Below are 19307 nucleotides of genomic sequence, written 5' to 3'. Positions count from 1 at the left end.
TCCACTGTTGTATGCACAGGCGTCGACTTTCTTACTCAGAGTCAGAATTCATCCAGATGCAACGCGAGTCTGGTGAGCTGTGCCTTGCGTTAACATCCCCGCCTCGTCTCTTTATTCAGCGACTGACTCTGTGCTCTTGGAATGCAGAGGTGACTTCTCTGTCCAGCGGTAATTTGTAAGGGACCTGTGGTGTGTTTGCCCAGTACAAGGGACTGTCTGTGTTAGAAGGTGGTGGGGTGGGTGTGGAAGGTCAGATACTGTGTGTCCGTGTGTACATGTGAGTGTTGTGTGTTTGTGTGCATGGCCCAGGCTGGAGAGGACTGGAAAGGCTTTTCTTGAGCCCTGGTACTATACATTCTTAGGGCCCTCCCACCATAACACTCCAGCAAGTGTTCCTGGGAGTTCTCCTTCCAGTATGGCCAAATAAGCTTCCACTGGACCAACCCTTCCAGAGACGACACATCTAAATGTCGGGCAATGTTAGAGAACTAAGTTAATGATCGATAAAGAAGTAGCCAAACCCCTTGAGGCCTTGTAGATTGAATTTAAGCAAGAGAGTTCTGGAGGGGAGTCAGCTCTTGATGATGGGGTAGCACTTGCTCTATAGCTTTTCACCCAAATGAGGGCTGGGGTTGACACCATAGAAGGCGGATAAAACACTGGCAGAAAAGCAATCGTCTTTCCGGCCTGAAGAACCAGAGGGATGAGTTCTGGTGTGATGGTTCACCTTGAGTGTCAACTTGATCAGCTTAAGAGGCACCGGAGAGATAGGTAGCACACACTTCTGGGTGTGTCTGGGTGGACCGTGGGGGTGTGACCTTGGAGACTGTATCTGGTCTCTTTTACTCTGGCTCGTCCCCTTTCCTGTGTGCCTCCGCCATGCTCCTCTGCCATGATGTCTCTGCCTTGGAACCAGCCAACTATGGACTGAAACCTCTGCAACCACAAGCCAAAATAGACCTCTCCTGCTTTAAATTGCAGTTGTCAGATATTTTGTCCCAGTGATGGAAATCTGACCAATACATCTGGGCAACTAATGTCACTGGAAAGTAAAAGTGTATGTGTATATCTGGATGTCCCCCCAATCCTGATGCTCTCAGAGTTGGGGCTCTGGGGAGAGGATTGGGTCATGGGTGTGACACTCATCATCGGATTAATCCACTAATGGGTTATGATTCAGCGTGATTTGGCGGGGGAAGCCTGGTCGGAGGGTAGGTCACTGAGGGTGTGGCCCGCAAGGGTCTGTCTCCTCCTGTTCCTCCCTTGATCTCACTCTTTGCTTCCCACCACACCATGAGCTATTTCTCCTCTGCCAGGCCCCTCTGCCATGCTGCCCCGCCTTAGAGCCAGCCGACTATGGACTGAAACCTCTGCAAACTGTGAAGCAAAATAAACCTCTCCTCCTTTACATTGTGGATGTCAGGTATTATGTCCCAGGGATGAGAAAACTCACTAAGACACTCTCAAAGACTTGAAAGCAGCTCTTATAGAAACACTTGGTGAAACAAAGGAAAATGCACCAATAATGGTTGAAAATACAGGAAAGCTTGGCAGAGAAATAAAATTATAAGAACCACCAAATGGAAGCCGAGATGAATAGTACACATCTCTAATCCTAGCACACCGGGAGGCTGAGGCAGGAAGATTGCAAGTTCACATACCCAGCCCAGGCAACTTGCCAAGATCCTGTACCAAAATAAAAAAGGGTCAAAGATGTAGATCAGTCTGAGGGCCTTGGGTTCAAGTCCCAGTACTGCAGAAGAAGAACAAAGAAGAGAAGGAGGAAGAGGAGGAGGGAAACCTAGAGCTGAAAAATAAGACCTATGAAATAAAAATCCTACCAGATGGCTTAGCCAGCAAACAAAGATGATGAAAGAAGACTCTGAGCTTGAAGCCAGATCAGTGCAAGTTACACAAACTGAAGAAGTGAGAGAAAGGTCAAAAATAAAAACAGAAAAGAAGATTGCCTCCAAGGGACATGGTGTCATAGCAAAAGGTCTAACCCTGGTGTAGGCAGAATCAAAAGAGGCAGCAAGAGAAAGACCAGAAAAGAAAACTCAGGTGAAGAAATAATGGCTAAGACTTCTCAGTTTTGGTGAAAGCCCTAGCTGTATAGATTTTAGGAGCTGAGAACACCTTGAGGGTAAGTAAAAAAATCAGACAAATGGCCGAAAACCGAAATCAAAGAGGGGAACTGTAAAAGCAGGATGAGAAGAACAGTACCTCACAGAGGGCCGTGATTCGAGCCACCCTTGACCTCTCAGGTGAAACAGCAGAGGCTAGAAGAGGTCTCCAGCAGGACGGTGACCCCACCCCTCCGACAGGACCAGCACAAGTCAAACCTCTCAACTCGGAATTTTATGTCCAGCCCGAGGTTCCTCGAAGAACCAAGGTGGTGTTTTCAAGTTAAGCAAAACAAAACAAAAACAAAATAACTCCTTGCAAGCCCACCTCCACTGCACACAATGCTGCAGGAAGTTCTCAGGCCTCGATGCCAGGCAGTCTGGGATGCTCATGTAGCGCTGGGCACCGCACTTGACCGGCACCTGCTGTGAGCCCCTGGGTCCCATCACCAGCACTTCGCAAATGCACACATGCATAGACATTCAAAATAATGGTGTCTGATTAAATGTAAAAGGCTACTGGTTTTTTTTTAATTTAAAAGAATGCCCGGCATTGTTCAAAACCAAGATATTGTAAATGTAAGCCAAACGCAACTGTAGCATAGCCTGCAGAGATACGGGCCGTGCGGTTGCAAGGTTCCTGGTTTTTACGCAGAGTCGTGCCTGGTCCACTCGAAATGCACGGTGAGCTGCTGCAGTCCACAGAGACCACCAAATGCGTGGCACAGAGAGGCACAGCAACTGAGAGTCACGTGCAGAAACGGGTGCATGGCTCTGCCAGGACGCTCTGCAGCAGCTGAGCTGAGAAACGCCAGGGTCCTCAGCGCCTTCACGGGCACCACCCGCTGGGGCCCTGGGTTTCATCTGGAGCCCAGGGACTGTTCCAGGGGACGCAGGGTGGGCGAGGAAGAGCCAGCCTACGTCTTGTCCCTGGGATGACAGAAGCAACTGTGCAGTGAACCGGAGCACGCCGGACCAAGTCTGTCACGCTTAGGGGGACTCTCTCAGGAATGTGCCTCCCAGAAAAGACGCCGGAAGTGACTAGATTGGATAAATGTTTTAAAACACGTTTCAGAGGGCCTGAAATCTCAGCACTCTGAGAGACTGAGGCAGGAGGATCCTGGACAATTTACCAAACCTTGTCTCAAAATAAAAAATAAAAAGGGTTGAGGATAGAGCTCAGTGCAAAGGCCCTGGGTTCAATCCCCAATGCTGAAAAAAAAAATCTGTTTTATAACAGTGACAGCTAGCCTTGCGCCGTGCTGTGAACTGCCTCCGAGGGATGTGATAAACCTAGTGGATTCACTGCTGTGTTCCCTTAGAAACGAAGGTGGTGCAGGGGGCGCGAGTGGGTGAGGGTGGCATCTGTGTTTGTGGATGGCCTCAAGAGTCCTGCCTGCTGGGCTTGCGTGTAGCGTACCTGCCCCTCGGGGACAGCACGGGGACTGCCACCTGAGTCCTGCCACCTCTTCCCACGCTCACAGCCCTCCAGGCTGGGAAACATTTGCCTACAGACATTCTCCTTCTCCCCATTACATGTTTTTATGAAAGGACTAAGCAGGAGAAATTTGCCATGAATAATTCATGTGTAATTGTTTTCAAAACATGAAGTTATTTTTTAAAGCGAGCAACCAAGCTGTCTATGGGTTGCGGAGCGTACGCCTCTGGGTGCTCGCGTAGGGCACAGCTCTCTCTCTTAACACTTGCGTCTGCGTCCCGTGCCAGGCCACACCCTGCAGGGCCGGGCCAGGCTGCGTGCAGGTGCGCAGAGGGGGCCCAGGGTCCCCTTCACGCAGTCCTGCCTAAGTCCCCGCTCGGGCCCTGGCGGGGAAGGCAACCAGCGGGTGGACCAGCCAGGGAGAAGGGGACAGGTGCCGTGGACGCCCCTCCATCAGACAGCCACAGAGCTTCCCACTGCAGCCACTGGTCACAATGAAAACCCTGCATCCCCTCCTCAAAGCGCCCTGCATTATCGTGTCCGTGTCTCCTCCGTGTGCATGCAGATATAGCTTGGAGGCTCTGAACCCATTGCAGTGACAGCACCTTTGGACGGGGGAGAATGGGAGGCAGGCCCTGCAAAGCTTTGCTGAGCTGCCCTGAGTCCAGGTCCCAGGCACACGGAGCTGCACCGACCTGGGTGTCGTGCCAAGCTGTATGGGCCTGGTGCCACACGAAGCTCCTGTGTGCCCAGGTGCCATGCTGACTCAGCCTGGGTGCGTGATGCTGGGTCCTTTCTTTGTTCACCCATGCACTCAACAAACACAGTGCCCACCCTCAGCAGCCCGGGTGGGGACAAGCCATTAACAGTCCTGAGCAGGAGGGGCTTAGCGGAGCAAGGGCGCTGGTGCCAACATAATCATTGTCCACCACCCCCTCTTCCCTGCTAGGTGCTAGAAGCCAGCGGGATGCCCATGGATGAGGAGCAGTTTTGGCTGCTGGCTACGAAAATCGGCTATAAGAAGGAAGGGATGAGCTACCTCGACTTCACAGCAGGATTCGAAGGTACAGGTGGCCGCACACACCTGCGAAGCTATCCTACCAGCACCAGCAGGCTGCTGGCGTCGAGCGTGCCGCCCCTGTTGTCCAATCAGTGTGGGTTCTGGGGCTGGAAATGGGCATTTTGGCAGGAAACGTGGGGCTGGCCCGAGGGCTCGCTCACCTGGAGCATACATGGGTCTTGAATTGACCCCAAGGCCTGTTCCCTCGGTCACACCTCATGCCCTAAGGTTTTCTCCTCACAAAGATGCTGGTTATCTCAAATTAATGCCACCCACAGGCAAGGCAAGCAGCGTGCCTCCCTGTCAAGAGACAGGGACCCAGAGATCCTAGGAGATCCCCCAGCCACGGTCTGCCCAGGCCCAAAGTGGTGAGGAGCCAGGAGGCCCATCTTGTGCAGTGAGGTTGGGCAGGGTCTCAGCTCACAGCCCAGACCACAGCCAGGAAACTCACAGCCGCGTCCTGGGACTGGCCTCCTCTTTGCTGTGGGTGCCCTGCAGGCTGGCCACTGGCCCCGGCAGCCTTGGCTGTGGGATGTGACTGCCGCTCCTGCAGAGACCTGGCCGGCTCAGCACCAGGGCCCACATAGCGCTGCCATCTTGGGGCTTCACGGCCCTGGGGGTGGCTGCACCCTGTGGGCAAAGGGCCACTGGAGCGGCGTCTTGGAGTCTCGCCACTGTCTCTGGGTATGCGTCTTGACGCTCTTGAAGGGACACAAAAGGAGGAGAGGAAGCAGTGTGTATTTCAGTGAGTGCACGCCTCCCCTGTGTGTTCTGCCCTGTGCCCTCCTTTCTGGGGAGAAATTGGGGCCCAGGGTGAGAGGGGTGGACACACGCCCAAGACCTGGGCTGGTGAGGCTCCCTGCTCTGCTCTTGCTCCCCATGACCTGGTCCCTCTGCCCCTCCGAGCTGTATCAGCCCCGACACTACCAGACCCTGTGGGGAGGGAGAGCCATGCTCAGGAAACCCCCGCGGGGGTCAGTGATAGCACGGCGGAGGGGTCAGGGCATCTGCAGGCGGCACCCAGCCCCTGCTCTGGCGTGGGGGTGCATCAGAAGCTGAGCTCAAGCCTGGACCAGAGGATGCCTGCAACCTTCCAGCACCCCACCCTGTCTCCTGCAGACACACCCCAGCAGGGCATCTATAACCATGTACCTAGGGTCCAGCCTGCTGTAGACAAGGCCACACTCTGATGCCCTGGCCAGGTGGGGACCGTTGGGTTTCAGGTAGAGACCACCCCCCATCTTAAGGGAGGCAGAAGACAGGATGCAGTCCGTGAGCACTGGACCCAGCAGGCCACGCCTAGATTTAGCTGTGCTGCCTGCAGAGCCAGGGGACCTTGTGCACCCCACCTTCTGCTCTGCATAGATGCACAATTCACTGTCTAATGCTTAGAGCAGGCATGTTTAAGGTTTCTGCTTGTTGGGGTCATTGGGAGAACCGAGAACTGCATGATGCCCCCAGCATGGCGTCTAACAGACACACGCTCAGGAAATAGCTGTCAACAAGTCAGGGCCGAATCACGCTGCCGTCCTCAGGACGTGATTCTAGGGACCAAGAGGAGGGTGGAATTCTCCCTGGGAGCCAGGAGAGGAACAGGATGCCGTCCTGGCTCTCGAGGAAGAGCAGTGACACCAGACAAGCACACACTCCAGGACACCCGGTGTGACATGTCCCAGTAGTCTGGGAACAAATCCCTCTTGTCATAAAAGGAGCATTTCTAAGGCTCCTTAGAAATGGGAGGAAGAGCAGCGCGATCGAGCACAACACAGTTAGTGCGGTGTTCACGTCTGCGGGTGCCCTGACCGAGAGCATTTAACAAGGCTTGGGAAGGAAAGAAAGCGCCAGAGTAGGAATGAAGAGCCAGGCGTGGCGCTAATGGACGTCTTACGATTTCTGCCACTGTTTCAGAGGCTAAAACAAATGGGCCAGCTGCGACGCCACCCCAGACTCCGATTTCTTCAAAAAATCACCTGAATGGCCACTTCATCACTGCTGAAGAATGCCTGAAACTCTTCCCCAAGAGACTGAAGGAGTCCTTCCGGGTAAAGTGTGACTGTTTAGCACCCCGCTTGTCTAGGCCTGCCCCCCCCACTTACTAGCAAGCAGCCCACGCAAGTGTGAGTCCCAGTCACCTCGGGACACGCGGCTCTCCCCGGGAAGACTCAGCGTGGTCCAAGGGGTGCTGGCCCCAGGGGAGGGGTGGGGAGGCCCCTCCATTCCCCGAGGCCTCCAGCTGACACTCAGCTGGGAGGAGAGAGGGTCTGTGCCACCCCGGCTGCAGTGCCCTTAGGACCCGCACATCCCTTCCACCCCACTGGTTCGCTCACCAAGCCGAAGTCATGCACGCCCTTGCTGTGTGCTATAGCCGGTACTAAGTGCTGCGCTAGGTGGGAGCTGTGAGCCCTGCCCAGAGCCCGGTCTAATCCAAGACACGGGGCTGAGGCCTCTGGGTGGACTTCCTGGAGGAGGTGACCCCCCCACCCCTGCACTGAGCCTGAAGCCCCCGTCATATCCTGGGTGGAAAAGGGAAAGCAAGTTCTTGGCAGGGGGAGCGAGGCAGGCGTGGCCGATGGCGCTCGGGAACGACACGGGGCTCAGTGTGGCAGACACGGGTTTCCCGCGTGTGTGTGTGTGTGTGTGTGTGTGACAGCTAAAACAGAAGTGCACAGCGGCTCCCCGAACACAGAGACAGGGACAGAAGCCCTAAACCCTTTCCACGCCAATTAAAGAGGGGCATTCGAGTAGGAGGGACATCAGCTCCAAAAGAGGGCAGAGGGGCACTGGAGGACTGGAAGGTGCCCTGACCCAGTGGGCGGGAGGGAGGGATGGTCAGGAGACAAAGGGGAGGAGGACGGACAAGGAGAGACCTCAGGGGGCATGGAGGGGGGCCGCAGGCTGCAAGCTGTCTTCCTGTGCTGGGCACAGCTGGCGAGTCACGTGGTCACCCCACCCCCATTTTAAATGAACCTGGGGGCTCATGACCGTCCAGCTGGGGTTTTCCAAGACGGCCCGACTTGGGACATTCTCTGCTGTCACCAGACCGTGCATCCTAATTTTTGCTTTGGAAAAATGTCACCAAATGCACCCAAGGAGGAAGGTTAGTCCTGATTGCATCCACGCCAGCACCCAGCCAGGAGGGGCAGCGCCGAGTGCAGAGGGGGCAGGGGACACGTGGGTCGCGGAGGAGGAAAGGGACAGGGAGCTGATGTCCCCTAGCTCAGCCCGCTCCTCCAGCCCTCTGCTGTCTCCCCCTCGCCCACCCTCGCCTGTCACAGTGGGGCAGGGGGTGTCCAGCTCCAGGCCGGCGGCACCGTCGTCCAAGTGTTGCTTGGCTACAGGGAATGTGTGTCTTGTATTTCCTAGGATGGCCTTTATTTGAAATAATTAAACAGTGCATTGATTCAGTAGGCGTTCACCGCCACCCTCTCCATCCCGTGGAGGTTTTTATAACCCAGTGGCTAAAACAGAAACCCTTACCCCAGTTTTAGTGTGAGACAGGCCAGGCGCAGGTTACTGTGGGGCTCGCTGGCCCCGTTCTCTGTGTTTCAAACTTCTGAAGTGGTTAAAATGCTGTCCTTGCTGGTGTTATTGGTGTTGCCTAGTCGAATTGGAAGCAATGGGCTCCACCTCGGCCCTCAATCAGGCTTAGAGACCAGGGCAAGCTTGCGTGGGTCCCTCACCCTGGCAGCTGCTGAAGTGCCAAGGAAGCAGGCACACAGGTCCCTTGGTGGCCTGCGGGTGTGCCCTGGTACCGAGTCACATCCAGATTCTCTGAGGCACCTGTGTGCTGACCTTTGACCTGGAAACAGATGTAAAGGAGCCTGCGGCATCAGCGTCCTTCCAGGTCCCCTCTCTGCAGGGCCAGGCATGCACACTGCATGCTGTTAAAAAGCACACCCATGAGTGAGGCTTCCACACTCCCCTTCTCCCATCCCTGTCCCTCCTGGGCATCTGGCCTTGCCGGTGGTCTCAACAACACGTGGCCCTGACCAGGCACCACACACCCCAACAGCGGCCACCATCCAGACCACACAGTAGTGATCTCATGTAGTCACTGAGTCCCCACACCACCTGTCAGGCAGTGAAGGAGATGCACTGCACACAGGGCTTCTTCTATTTTAACCTCTCAAGTAGGTTTGAGCATTCCCATTTTATAGATTGAGAAACTGAGGTTAGAGACACAGAGATGCTTAGGCACAGCCATCCAGCAGGAGCCTGGAGACGGGAAAATATCTGTTTGATTGCAGAGCCTGTGTCATAAAATAGGAGTCTGTACTGGGAAGCTGAAGGCCAAGATGTGGGGAACGAGTAGTTTATAAACTCATGCAGGTTGGGAACATGGCGTTACCTTGCACTTAGATTGTCCCTCGAGTGCAGAAACGAGGGCTGCAGGACACTGGTGTCGTACGTGCTTCCCTGGTCACACTCAACGCTGTCCCCTGCTTCAGTCTTCCTTCCCCAACACGCTATGGGGACCATGAGTCAGTCATCACCGTGGGCTGCACTTAGCAGAGTGCTTGGCACACAGCATGCACCCAGGAAATACCCAGTGCTTCCTTCCCACCCAGCAACTCCCTCCCACAGGGACCACTGAACCCTTTTCCGGGGCTGGGGCCCTGACAGGCGTGGGTGGCAGCCCAGGCCCCATGCTTCTGTCCCAGAGGGAAGGCGGGCCCTGGACACATCAGTCTGAAGTGTGGCAGAGGGGATGTGCACCAAGCAGGAAGGTGAGGGCGAGGGGCCACAGGCGGTGCTGTTGTCCGGAGAGGTCAGGCACCAGCTCTAGGAGAGGCAGGGTTCAGGCTCAGAGCCAGGGAGCAAGGAGGAAGCCAGGCCAGCCAGTGCTAGGGGAAGCGGGGCTTGCTCTCCCGCCTGGTGGCCTTGGGGCAGCAGAGAACAGCTGGGGTGGATGCAAGGAGCGCAGGTCGGCAGGAGGCGGGCCTGAGATTGAGCAGAGGAGATGAGCCGCGGGAGCTGGCAGGAGCTATACAGGCATGGGTGGCAGGACAGGATGGCAGCCGTGAGGGATTCCTGAGGATCCAGGGGTCCTGGCCAGGCAAGAGGCAGTGTGCTGTGTATGAGGTAGATCTGAAGTGTCCCTCAAAGACTGCAAGGTGATTGGATCCTGGGGGGCTATCATCATCAGTGGATTCATCACTGGTGAGTCTGTGGCTGCCTGTGCTGCTAGGGGCTGGTCACTAAGGGGTGAGCTGGAAAGGTGTGTCTGGTCCCCGCTCTTCCCTGCTCTCCCTGCTTCCTGGCTGCCATGAGACGAGCAGCTCTCCTCCACCAGCCCCCACTACCAGGCCCTTCCTGCCCTGGAGCCGGCGGACCACGGGCTGATCCCACTGAAAACTGAGTCATATTAAGTCTCTCTTCCTTTGCATTGTGGTGTTGGGTGTAGTGTCCAGTTACATAGAAAGTGACTGGTCACCGGGAAGCAGGGCGGATTCCGGATGCACTCTGCAGGGAGAGTTGGGGCATGTGTGGACACAAAGGATGTGGGGTTTGAGGGGGAAATGAGGAGGACCTCTAGGTGTGCAGTCCCAGCGGCTGCCGCCTGCAGGGACAGAGACAGGAACGCATGCGGAGGAGCAGATGGGGCAGGGATGGGGGCTGGAGTTTGATTTTGCCTTGCTCAGTGTGCCGTCTAGGAGGAAACGCCTCAGGCTGGGGGAGATGTAGGGGCGAGAGGGCTCGGAGCTGGGGTGCAGTCAGCATCAGTAAACAGTTGGACCTAAGCCCTGGGAAGCCCCCCAGGAGGGTAAGGCCACAGCCAGTTAGACACCTGCCTCCCAGCGGGGTGGCAGTGGTTCTGAGAGGCAGGGGCAGAATCTTTTTAATTGATGTCTACAGTATTTAGCGCAGCAAATGCACACACTGGGTGCTGACTGATGGGTGAATGGATAGAAGAGTGAAAACCACTAGATCTTCCCATAACACCTCAAAGCATGGCGTCAGACCCTTGACTCGAAGGAGGGCTTGCTGCTTCTTGTCCCGAACAACCCCTGGGGGGAGGGGGGAGTGGCTGCACAGAGAATGGGGCAAGGGCAGAGCCTCCAGGCTGGCCCAGTGCCTCCTGGGTTAGGACAGAGTCAATCACCCTGAGCCTCTGTTTCCTCATCTGCAAGGCTGGAGTCCTGGTGCCCTCCTCCGGGCAGCACCACGGACAGCGCAAAGGCGTCCTGGCCTCCCTTCTGGTGGGACGGTCTGGTCTGTCGGCCTGTACACAGCCGTAGCCACGCGCTGTGAAAGCCACCGAAGACACGGAGAGCAAGATGATGTTGACACACTCTAGAAAGCCCTGGCGCCCCCTTCTCACTCTGGCTACAGGGGAAAGGAGCGCCACAGCCCGGGTGGAAGGGAAAGAGAGCTCCTCTGTCCCGCTGCCCAAACGCCTTCTTTTGAAAGAGGGAGCTGGAGAGTGCAGTTTCTGATTTCCCTGGAAATGCAGAACAGGGCTGAGAGACCAGGGGAGCTGCAGGGCTGCCAAAGGCCACTAACCCTCCCCGTCATCACCATCCCTGTCCCCGGGAGCCCCGCGGGACAGGTGGGGCTGGAAGGGAGTCGAGTGGCCCGGGTGCGAAGGGAAGTGCGTTGACTCTGCGTTTTGTTTCTAGGACCCCTACTCTGCCTTCTTTAAAATAGACAGTGACAGGGATGGCATAATCAACATGCGTGATCTTCACAGATTGCTTCAGCGGCTGCTCTTCAACCTGAAAGACGAGGAGTTTGAGCGCCTCCTTGGCCTTCTTGGTTTGAGACTTAGCGTCACCTTAAACTTCCGGGAATTTCAAAATCTATGTGAGAAGGGCCCCTCCCGGATGGATGACGCACCCCAAAGGCTCATTAGGTAAGAAGCAGCGGGGTCTGTGTCTTCTACGCGCGCAGGCCTTTGCTGATGTGACGTCCGAGGGGTACAAAGAGCAGAGCAGTTCTTTCTCGCTTTGCTGACTTGAAGAAAGTCTGCACCGGCCTGTGCACTCCAGGTGCAGCAGTCAGAAAACACAGCCCTCCTCTCGCACCCAGGAGCACCATTCCCGGTGTCACTGGGCATCCTGCCTGCCTGTGTGTACTCTCTGTCTGTTAATCTGACGTCAGCTGTACGTGCTTTTCTGTTTCCAGTACCAGGGTCTTCGCACTGAACTACCTTCCCAGCCCCTTTTTAATGTTTTTGTTTTTGAAAGACCGTCTCACTCAGTCGCTAAGTTGCCCAGGCTGGGCTGGAACTTGTGACCCTCCTGCCTCAGCTTCCCAGAAGGCTGTATATGCTCTCGGCTCAGCCTTTTAAGGATGCAGCTTCCAAGGCCACTCTGAGCTCTCTGCCTAAGCCTCGGCCTCCAAGGGGCCACTGCAGGGCAGGAGGGCACTGTGACTGTTCCCCAGAAAGTGAGCCTCCCTGCCTCCTCCTCCCCTGCAGACGTTCAGCGAGGCCGCAGGGATGAATCTGTCTTGGGGCAGTCGGTGGGAACCGAAGTGCTGTCTGTGCCGCCACCCTCCAGCCCTTCAGGGCAGTGTGACCGCCAGAGCCCTGCCGAGCACAGCCTCACCCCCGCCAGCAGGCGTCTCAGCGCCCGGCCGGGCTCTGAGCTCAGTGCTCTTTCACCTTTTCTCCACAAGCACACGCACTCCCTGCAGGTTCAGGGGCCACCACGGCGGCGACCCTCCCCTCCACTGTTGCAGACACTGCCCAGTGCTGGCCTGCTGGGGGGGAGCAGCCAATCCCCCGTCTTTGACCAACTGTCGTAATTTAATGTTCTTGAAATGCCACACACTGCATTAACACCGAGCTGTGTTTCCAGTGCAGTGGGCCTGCTCAAAGGTGACTCCACTCTGTCCTTTGACCTTGAGGTGCCCACACCCTGTGGGCTCCAGGTGAGGCCCCTTCTACCCAGGCACATAGAGCCCAGAAACCACGGCCACTGTACTGTGTGACACTTGGTGAGGCTAGGCAGGGCCCTCAGACCTTGCATTTTATTGATTTTTCTCCTACACTCAGGTCTAATTTTAGGCCCCACACACACAAAAAAAAAAAGGCAAGAAAATGACTGTAATTTCTTCCCATGTAAAACGATCACGTGACATGTGGCTTGGACACCTGCATCCCATTGCTCAGGTTCCAAGGAGCTTTCAGATGGAACTTGATTGCTGAACATTAAAACAGAACAACAAAAAAAACATTCCTCCCAAAGAATGTTCCAGAGGATGAGCACAGAATGAACAGAATTTTCAACCACCAAGCACCATCTTCCCCTCACGGGGACTCAGCCGTGTTATTCAGCTCCACGCATCCACCCGGCATACACTGTCACATGGTCTGCGCCGTGCTGGACACTGGCCCAGAACGGGGGGCAAGTGTGTGTAGGGTCAGAGGCTAGGCAAGCGGGCTGTCATCTCCTTGTGTGCGTTCCTTCTTGGCGGGCAGGAAGTTTGAGTGCCCCAGGGTGAGGGAGTCGCTCTGGGCCCCCCCAGAGAGGAGGGTGGGCTCTGTGTTCCACGGGTCCCTTACTTCACCCGCCCTGCAGGGAGCCACTGCTACCCAGCCTTGCAGACAGAGGCCTGGGGTTCCTGAGGGCGCAGGGGAGAGGAGATGGTAGAGAAAGGAGCCTGGGTGCCTTCTGGAGGGGTCCCTCCTCCGCTGGAGAGCCTGCCCTCCTCCCCCACCAGCCCCAGGCATCCCCAGCCCCACCCACGGATGTCCCTTCCTAATACTTTCCTGCCCTCTGAGCCACCACCTGCCACCCCCACCATCAAAATTCAGTGCTTTGAAATGTTTGGAATTTGTGACTTGCGGAGGAGAGAGCACTGTCCTGTTTGCCTCGTGACTGCTGTGCAGTTTTGGCTTTAGGTGCTAAGTACCGGTCAGAGCGGCAGGTCCAGTGACTTGCTTCACTCCTGCAGCCCTGCCCCTTCCTTGCCACCGTGTTTCACAGACCCCCGCCCCCCACAGGTGTCCCCTCGCAACCCGCACCCAATGCATTTTGATGCGTTAAGTGTCGTAGTTCTTTAAGTTGAAAGAACGCTGCCAGGTCCTTCTCGCGGAATTAGACGATGCAGATTCGTAACACAGAATATCGCATCATCAGCTCCTTCCTGCGGAATGACAGCAGCAGGTTTCCGGTTTCAGCCTTAGAAACACATCATTCACTGGCCAAGAGCTGCGGCCGGTGCTGCGGGCAGAGCCGCACCCACACTGCGGTCGGGAGCTGTTCCGGGTTCCCGAGCATGGGTCTTCAGAGTCATCTAAGAGTCTTGACAGCCTCTCCCACCTCGCTTTCATCCCTTGGCCGTCCAGGCAGAAGGGAGAATTGCGGATCTGTGGCTGTTCACAGTGCAATCCACTCCAGCACTACGAGGGACGGTGCCACTTTGGTACCGTGACAGCACCGCCGAAGGGTCCCGGGCAAGTGAGCGGCAGCTCATCTCTGTGGTCTGTCGTCCTGCTGCCAAGGCCAGCATTGTTCCCTTCTAACTGTCTCTTTTTCTGCGCATAGTTGGGAACAGTGGACGAGGAATGAAATGTTTTCTGTGCAATGAAATACACCCAAGTGAAGTGAGAATGAGCATCAGGAGGACCCTGGGATGTACAGTGGGTACGCAAGGGGGTTCAGAGGACCCCTGTGGCAATCGCGAGACAGAATGAGCTGTTTCTATAAATAAGGGAAACAGTTTTATTTCTTGGAAGACCACTAAGAAAAAAGACAAGTCAGGAATACCAGTTCTGATTTCAGCATCGTGGTACTGCTAGCCTCATAAAATAATCCGGAAGCCGCCCTTTCCTGCTTACTTTAGGGATTATATAGGACCTCTTACTGCCTCCTTAACTATTCGATTGAATTACCAAGGACATCATCAAGCCTTGGAGGGTCCTTTATTGGGAGCTTTTTAACTAAACTGATTAATTTGGTAGTCATAGGATCATTCAAGGTTTCCATTTCTTAAGTAAGTTTTCATTAATTTGTATCTTTCAAGGTATTGACCCATTTCATGAAAGTTGTCAAATGAATGGGAATAAAACTGTTTGTAGTAATTCCCTATCATCCCTGTAATATCTGTGGAGTGTTTAGCAATAGTCCTTTCATTTTTAAAAATATTGGTAGATGGGGTCTTCCCTCCTTCTTTCCTGATCAGCTTAGCCAAGATTTATCAATCTGATTGATCTTTTTAAAGAACTAGCTTCTTGTTTCATTGATTCTCTTCTATTTTCTGATTTATTAGTTTCTAATCTTATCTTATTATTTTGCTCTTTCTGCTTTTTTTAAGTTTTCTCTTTATTTTTATTTTCTTAAATTGGAAACTCAGATTTTTTGAGTCCATTCTCTCTCCTCCATCCCCTTGGAGAACTATTTTTACTTCATATCAAAGAAGAGAAAAACATTTTCAGAAGTTATTCCCGGTACCCCCCCAAAAAAAGAAAAAAGAAAAATAAATTGGTACTTGCAAGGGCTATAATTAAAAGTTGTGATAGTTCTATTGAAGTAAATTTATAGACCACAAAATTTGCTTATTTTACGTGATAAGATCTAGTAAATTTAAAGCATTGCACAGTTGTCATAGTCTAATTTTAGAACATTTCCATCATCTCAGAAATACCCTTTCTTAAATTTTTATTTTTATTAGCCCGACTTTGCAGCACATGCTGACCGCATTCATTGCAGGAGCTGGTGCGTGGACACAACAAAGAGACATCTGACTTCTCTTTTGCAATCGCTTCCCTTCCCACCCCTCCCAGCCTCCCCCTCTTCCTCTCGGTCCCATTTCCTCTTCCAAGAGATCTATCTCCCTGTTTCCTATCATCTTTTATTTTGCTCTTTAACATATTTATATTTTGGGTTTCTCACGTAAGAGAAATCCTGCAAGATTTCAGCTCTGTGTCTGATTTATCTCACTTAACATTATGGTCTCAAGATGCGTCCGTTTTCCCACAAGTGACTCAAGTTCATCCCTGTAGCACAGCAGTGCTCGGTGTTGCATAAACACCAGGCTTTCTCTGTCCTTCCAGCTGTGGATGGAGGCATAGGCTGCTTCCAAAGTTCAGCTATTACGGACGTGCATGTATCACTGCAATATAATGACGTTAGCTCTTTCAGGAAGATACCTAGGAAGGGAATATCTGGGTGCAAAGGAATTTCTAGCTTTAGGTTTTTGAGGAATCTCCATACTGATTTCTGTAGTGGTTGTACTAGCTTATATTTCCACCAACAAGGTGGAAGGGTTCCTTTTCCCCTGCAGCCTTGCCAGCTTTTGTTATTATTTAATTTCTTGAGGATGGCCATTCTTTCTGGATTCCATTTGTGTGTGTGTGTGTGTGTGTGTGTGTGTGTGTGTGTGTGTGTGTCCAGATCTTCTCTGCACACTTCTAGAGTTAGAACTGGCCTTACCCCTAAGATGGGACAAGAACATGGGAGGAAAAAATCCACATATCGCATGATTGTCATTCTTCGAGTTCTGATTTCCTCTCACTAAGCCTCCTGTCATTTAGATTTTAGTGTCCTCACAAAGGTGAGTTTTGTATTCTGTGCAGAGGTTTTGGAGGTAATAAGAGGGAGAGGAAGGGCAGAGGGGTCCACTGCAGCTCACTTGGGAGCAGAAATGTGGCCCAGGACTCTTGCACGGCTTGGGTGCCCCTCAAGCTCCCCGCACAGTACCTGCTACCTCCTCACACATCTCAGAGCACAGCTCCCAGCCTCCTGCTACTGTCCCTTCCCTCATCAGTCCTGGAGACCCTCAGTGTCTGAGGTTACCCAATTCACTTATTTTTCAGTGTCCTAAGCTTACCTGGGAGGGAGGAAGCTCTGTCTGCTCTGCTTGGCTTGGGGAAGGTGGGTGGCACGTACCTCTCAGGGCTCTGTGACAGCTATGGGACGCTCCCAGTGAGTCCTTTGGGTTCAGGGAGGATTTAGGAAGAGTCTAAAGGTGAAGGCAAGGGATACGGGCCCTGACACTTAAGATCCTATTAAGTAAAAGCACCAAAAGTGAGACACAATCCCACCAGCCTTCCGCAACTTTTTATGGTGAGGTGGTGACAGGGGAAAAGGACAGGTGGAGCTCAGACCCCCTCCACCTGGAAGTTCCATGGTTCTGCAGAGTCCGGTAGGCAGTTGGAGCAATGGCGCCGAAGGGCAGGTGAGGTCCTGGGCTGGTGACACGGATGTGTGGGTCCAGCATCCGTGGCAGCCAAGGACATCAGAAGGTGTTGGGTGGGGAACACACTCACTCCAGCCAGCGACTGAGGCAGGCACTGGCCACGTCCCCTTTACGGGGTCACCAGGCACTATATAGAGTCACATCCCCCAACCCGACTTCCGTGAGAGGCAAGACCCAGGGCACCCCAGTTCCTTCAGCCAGGTCTCACCATTCTTGGACCCAGGGCCAAGGGAGCAAGGTCTTTTGTTAAGGGCGCATCACGTTGTGAGTAAACATAACAGAATGTTGATTCTCTTTCGGTCCCACAAACCTAACCTTGGAAAATTAGCCGAGACCCGGAAATCTGTGAGCTGTGCTCTCTAATTGGGCCTTGACTGTTTAGACTGCATTCTTCCCCAGCTTGCGACTTCAAAAAGAAAAGTTTGTAGTTGTTTTACTTCTAAGACATTTAATGTTGTATTATGCCCCCCTCCCCCACCGAGAATAAATGAGCCCTTGTTTGTTTCATGTGTTGCAAAAAAATTAAAGTTGAATAGCATTTATCTGAAAATAAACAGGGACTTACAAAATTTAAGACTTCCCTACCATGCAGCTAGGGAAATAAGACTGTATTTTAAGAATTAAGTTATACCAGATGTGAAAGAACAGACTTTAATGGTACCTTTGAAACAAACAGGGGGTAGGGGAACCCCTTGGGAGATTCACGAGCCCATTAAATTTAAACACAGTTATTTATTAATTTTTTTCTCTTTTAAGACCCAAACAGAAAGTCGCAGATTCAGAACTAGCCTGTGAGCAGGCTCATCAGTATCTTGTCATCAAAGCAAAGAACAGATGGGCGGACTTGTCCAAGGTAAGAAAATGATGATTCCCTTAAAAGGAAAGAAAATGTATCCCAGCGTTTGGAGACTGCCGGGAAGATCAAGCTGCTTAAATCCAGCCACGGAATGGGAAAACAACTTTATACACCCGGTCCTTTGACTCCTTGTGTCCTCAGAGGACTTTTCCCAACTAAACCCTCACGTCCAGGTCAACTGGTGTTCAGAAAGAGGAGTAATTATAGGAGTTACATGGAGAAAGTCTTGGTGATATTCCAGGCCAGATGAGAATTACAAATGTAAATGAAAAATATGAGAAGCTGTCATATGTAATTTGGCACAATTATAAATATGCATTTTAAAGAGCTGTTTCCTCCTCTCTTGCCAAAACGATAGGAAGCACATTCACCAAGCAAACGCCCTTCCTGTGCAGTTGGGCGAGGTGTGGCTGAGGTTTTTGAGCCGAGGGCGGGTACTCCGATAACAGGACAGCTGCGCCTACAGGACAAACGGGAACTCAGGGTCCATCCTGAAACTGGGGATATGGAGTCGCTATTTTACAGAGCACAAGGACCCAGTAACAGCACCCAGCGGGGATGTGTACAACTGCGTGATGGAAGTATTTGCACGTCACGGAGATGTTTCTGCTGGGTTTCACTTGGTCACTGTCTTACCGCCTGCTCTTTCTCGGCTGTGTCCATTATGTAGTTCTGTCCACTGAGTCCCTTCCGGGGCTAGTCCAACCCGGCCAGTCCCAGCCCGAAGCTCTGCATGGCTCACCGAGGCAGAGCTAGTTTTGCATGGCCGCCCGGTAGGCAAGGAGTGCGGGGCAGCAGGGGCTGGAACAGAAGCCTCAGTCACACTGGCTGGGGAAGACAGCAGGTCCTCCTAGCGGGCGGCACTGTCCCGTCCTCTCCCCCAGCGTTTCTGTGACCTCTGTCACTCAGGTATGACCTAGTAAACAAGGAGCCCCTCGCCAGATGTACTGGTGCATGTCTGCAATCTTAGGACTCTGAGAGGCTGATGCAGGAGGATCACAAGTTCAAGCCTACTCTGGGTAACTTACTGAGACCCTGTCTCAAATTTTTAAAGTTGCAAGGGTTTGGGGTTTGGGTTCGTTTTTGAGGCTTTTGTTTTCAGCTCCCATTCCTAAACCAAGGGAAATTGACCACCGCCACCAAAAAACCCTTTTTTTTTTTTTTCTGCAGCCAGCCAGCCTTTCCTCCCTGGGCAGTGCTGCCGCTGCTCTTCCCTGCTTCCCTGTCCCCCTAGTCCAGCCTCTAACACAGCGCAGCCACTGCCTCCTCTGCTGCTGCCCCCTGTGGGCCCTGGGCACTCCGAGGACCAACACCACCCATCCCCAGCTTTGCTCAGCACATGCACCAGGCACGCGCTGGGACCAGTGCTCACCAAGGGCAGCCTGACACTTGCCTCGTGAAGCTCACAGACTAGTGGAGGTGACAAGTCACCAAGCAGCAGTACGGATCATGAGCACTGGGGCTCAGTGTTGTATCTAAGCAGATGTAATAAGCAGGCAGGTGGAGACGAGCGAGTGGCCAGGGAGCTCCTTCTCCACCATCAGCTCAGGGTTCCCGTTGCTTGTGTCCTCTCCAGCACTGGGTGTTGGCCGTGTTCTGGGTTTGGGTCAGTCTTCTAAATGTGTGGTGGTGTCCTGTTGTTGTTTTAATTTGCATTTTCCTGATGACCTACAGTTCAGGGCA

The 19307-nt window shown here is 53.4% G+C and overlaps 1 protein-coding gene across 2 annotated transcripts in view; it reads left to right on the top strand.

Moving 5' to 3' along the window:
• Efcab6 (EF-hand calcium binding domain 6) overlaps positions 1-19307 on the top strand; it is a 214376-nt gene that overhangs the window by 136888 nt on the left and 58181 nt on the right. Inside the window, exons 19-22 of one of the 2 annotated variants that reach the window (XM_005379444.2) lie at positions 4511-4625; positions 6530-6663; positions 11242-11474; positions 17525-17621. In XM_005379444.2, the coding sequence (XP_005379501.1) occupies positions 4511-4625; positions 6530-6663; positions 11242-11474; positions 17525-17621 (579 nt within the window). Of the gene's footprint in view, positions 1-4510; positions 4626-6529; positions 6664-11241; positions 11475-16686; positions 16748-17524; positions 17622-19307 lie in introns of those variants that run through there. The other variant, XM_005379445.1, reaches the window with a different exon arrangement.

The sequence above is a fragment of the Chinchilla lanigera genome, unplaced genomic scaffold, assembly GCF_000276665.1.
Source record: "Chinchilla lanigera isolate Chin_1 unplaced genomic scaffold, ChiLan1.0 scaffold00012, whole genome shotgun sequence".
Classification (NCBI taxonomy): domain Eukaryota; kingdom Metazoa; phylum Chordata; class Mammalia; order Rodentia; family Chinchillidae; genus Chinchilla; species Chinchilla lanigera.
This window is presented reverse-complemented; position numbering and strand designations above follow the sequence as displayed.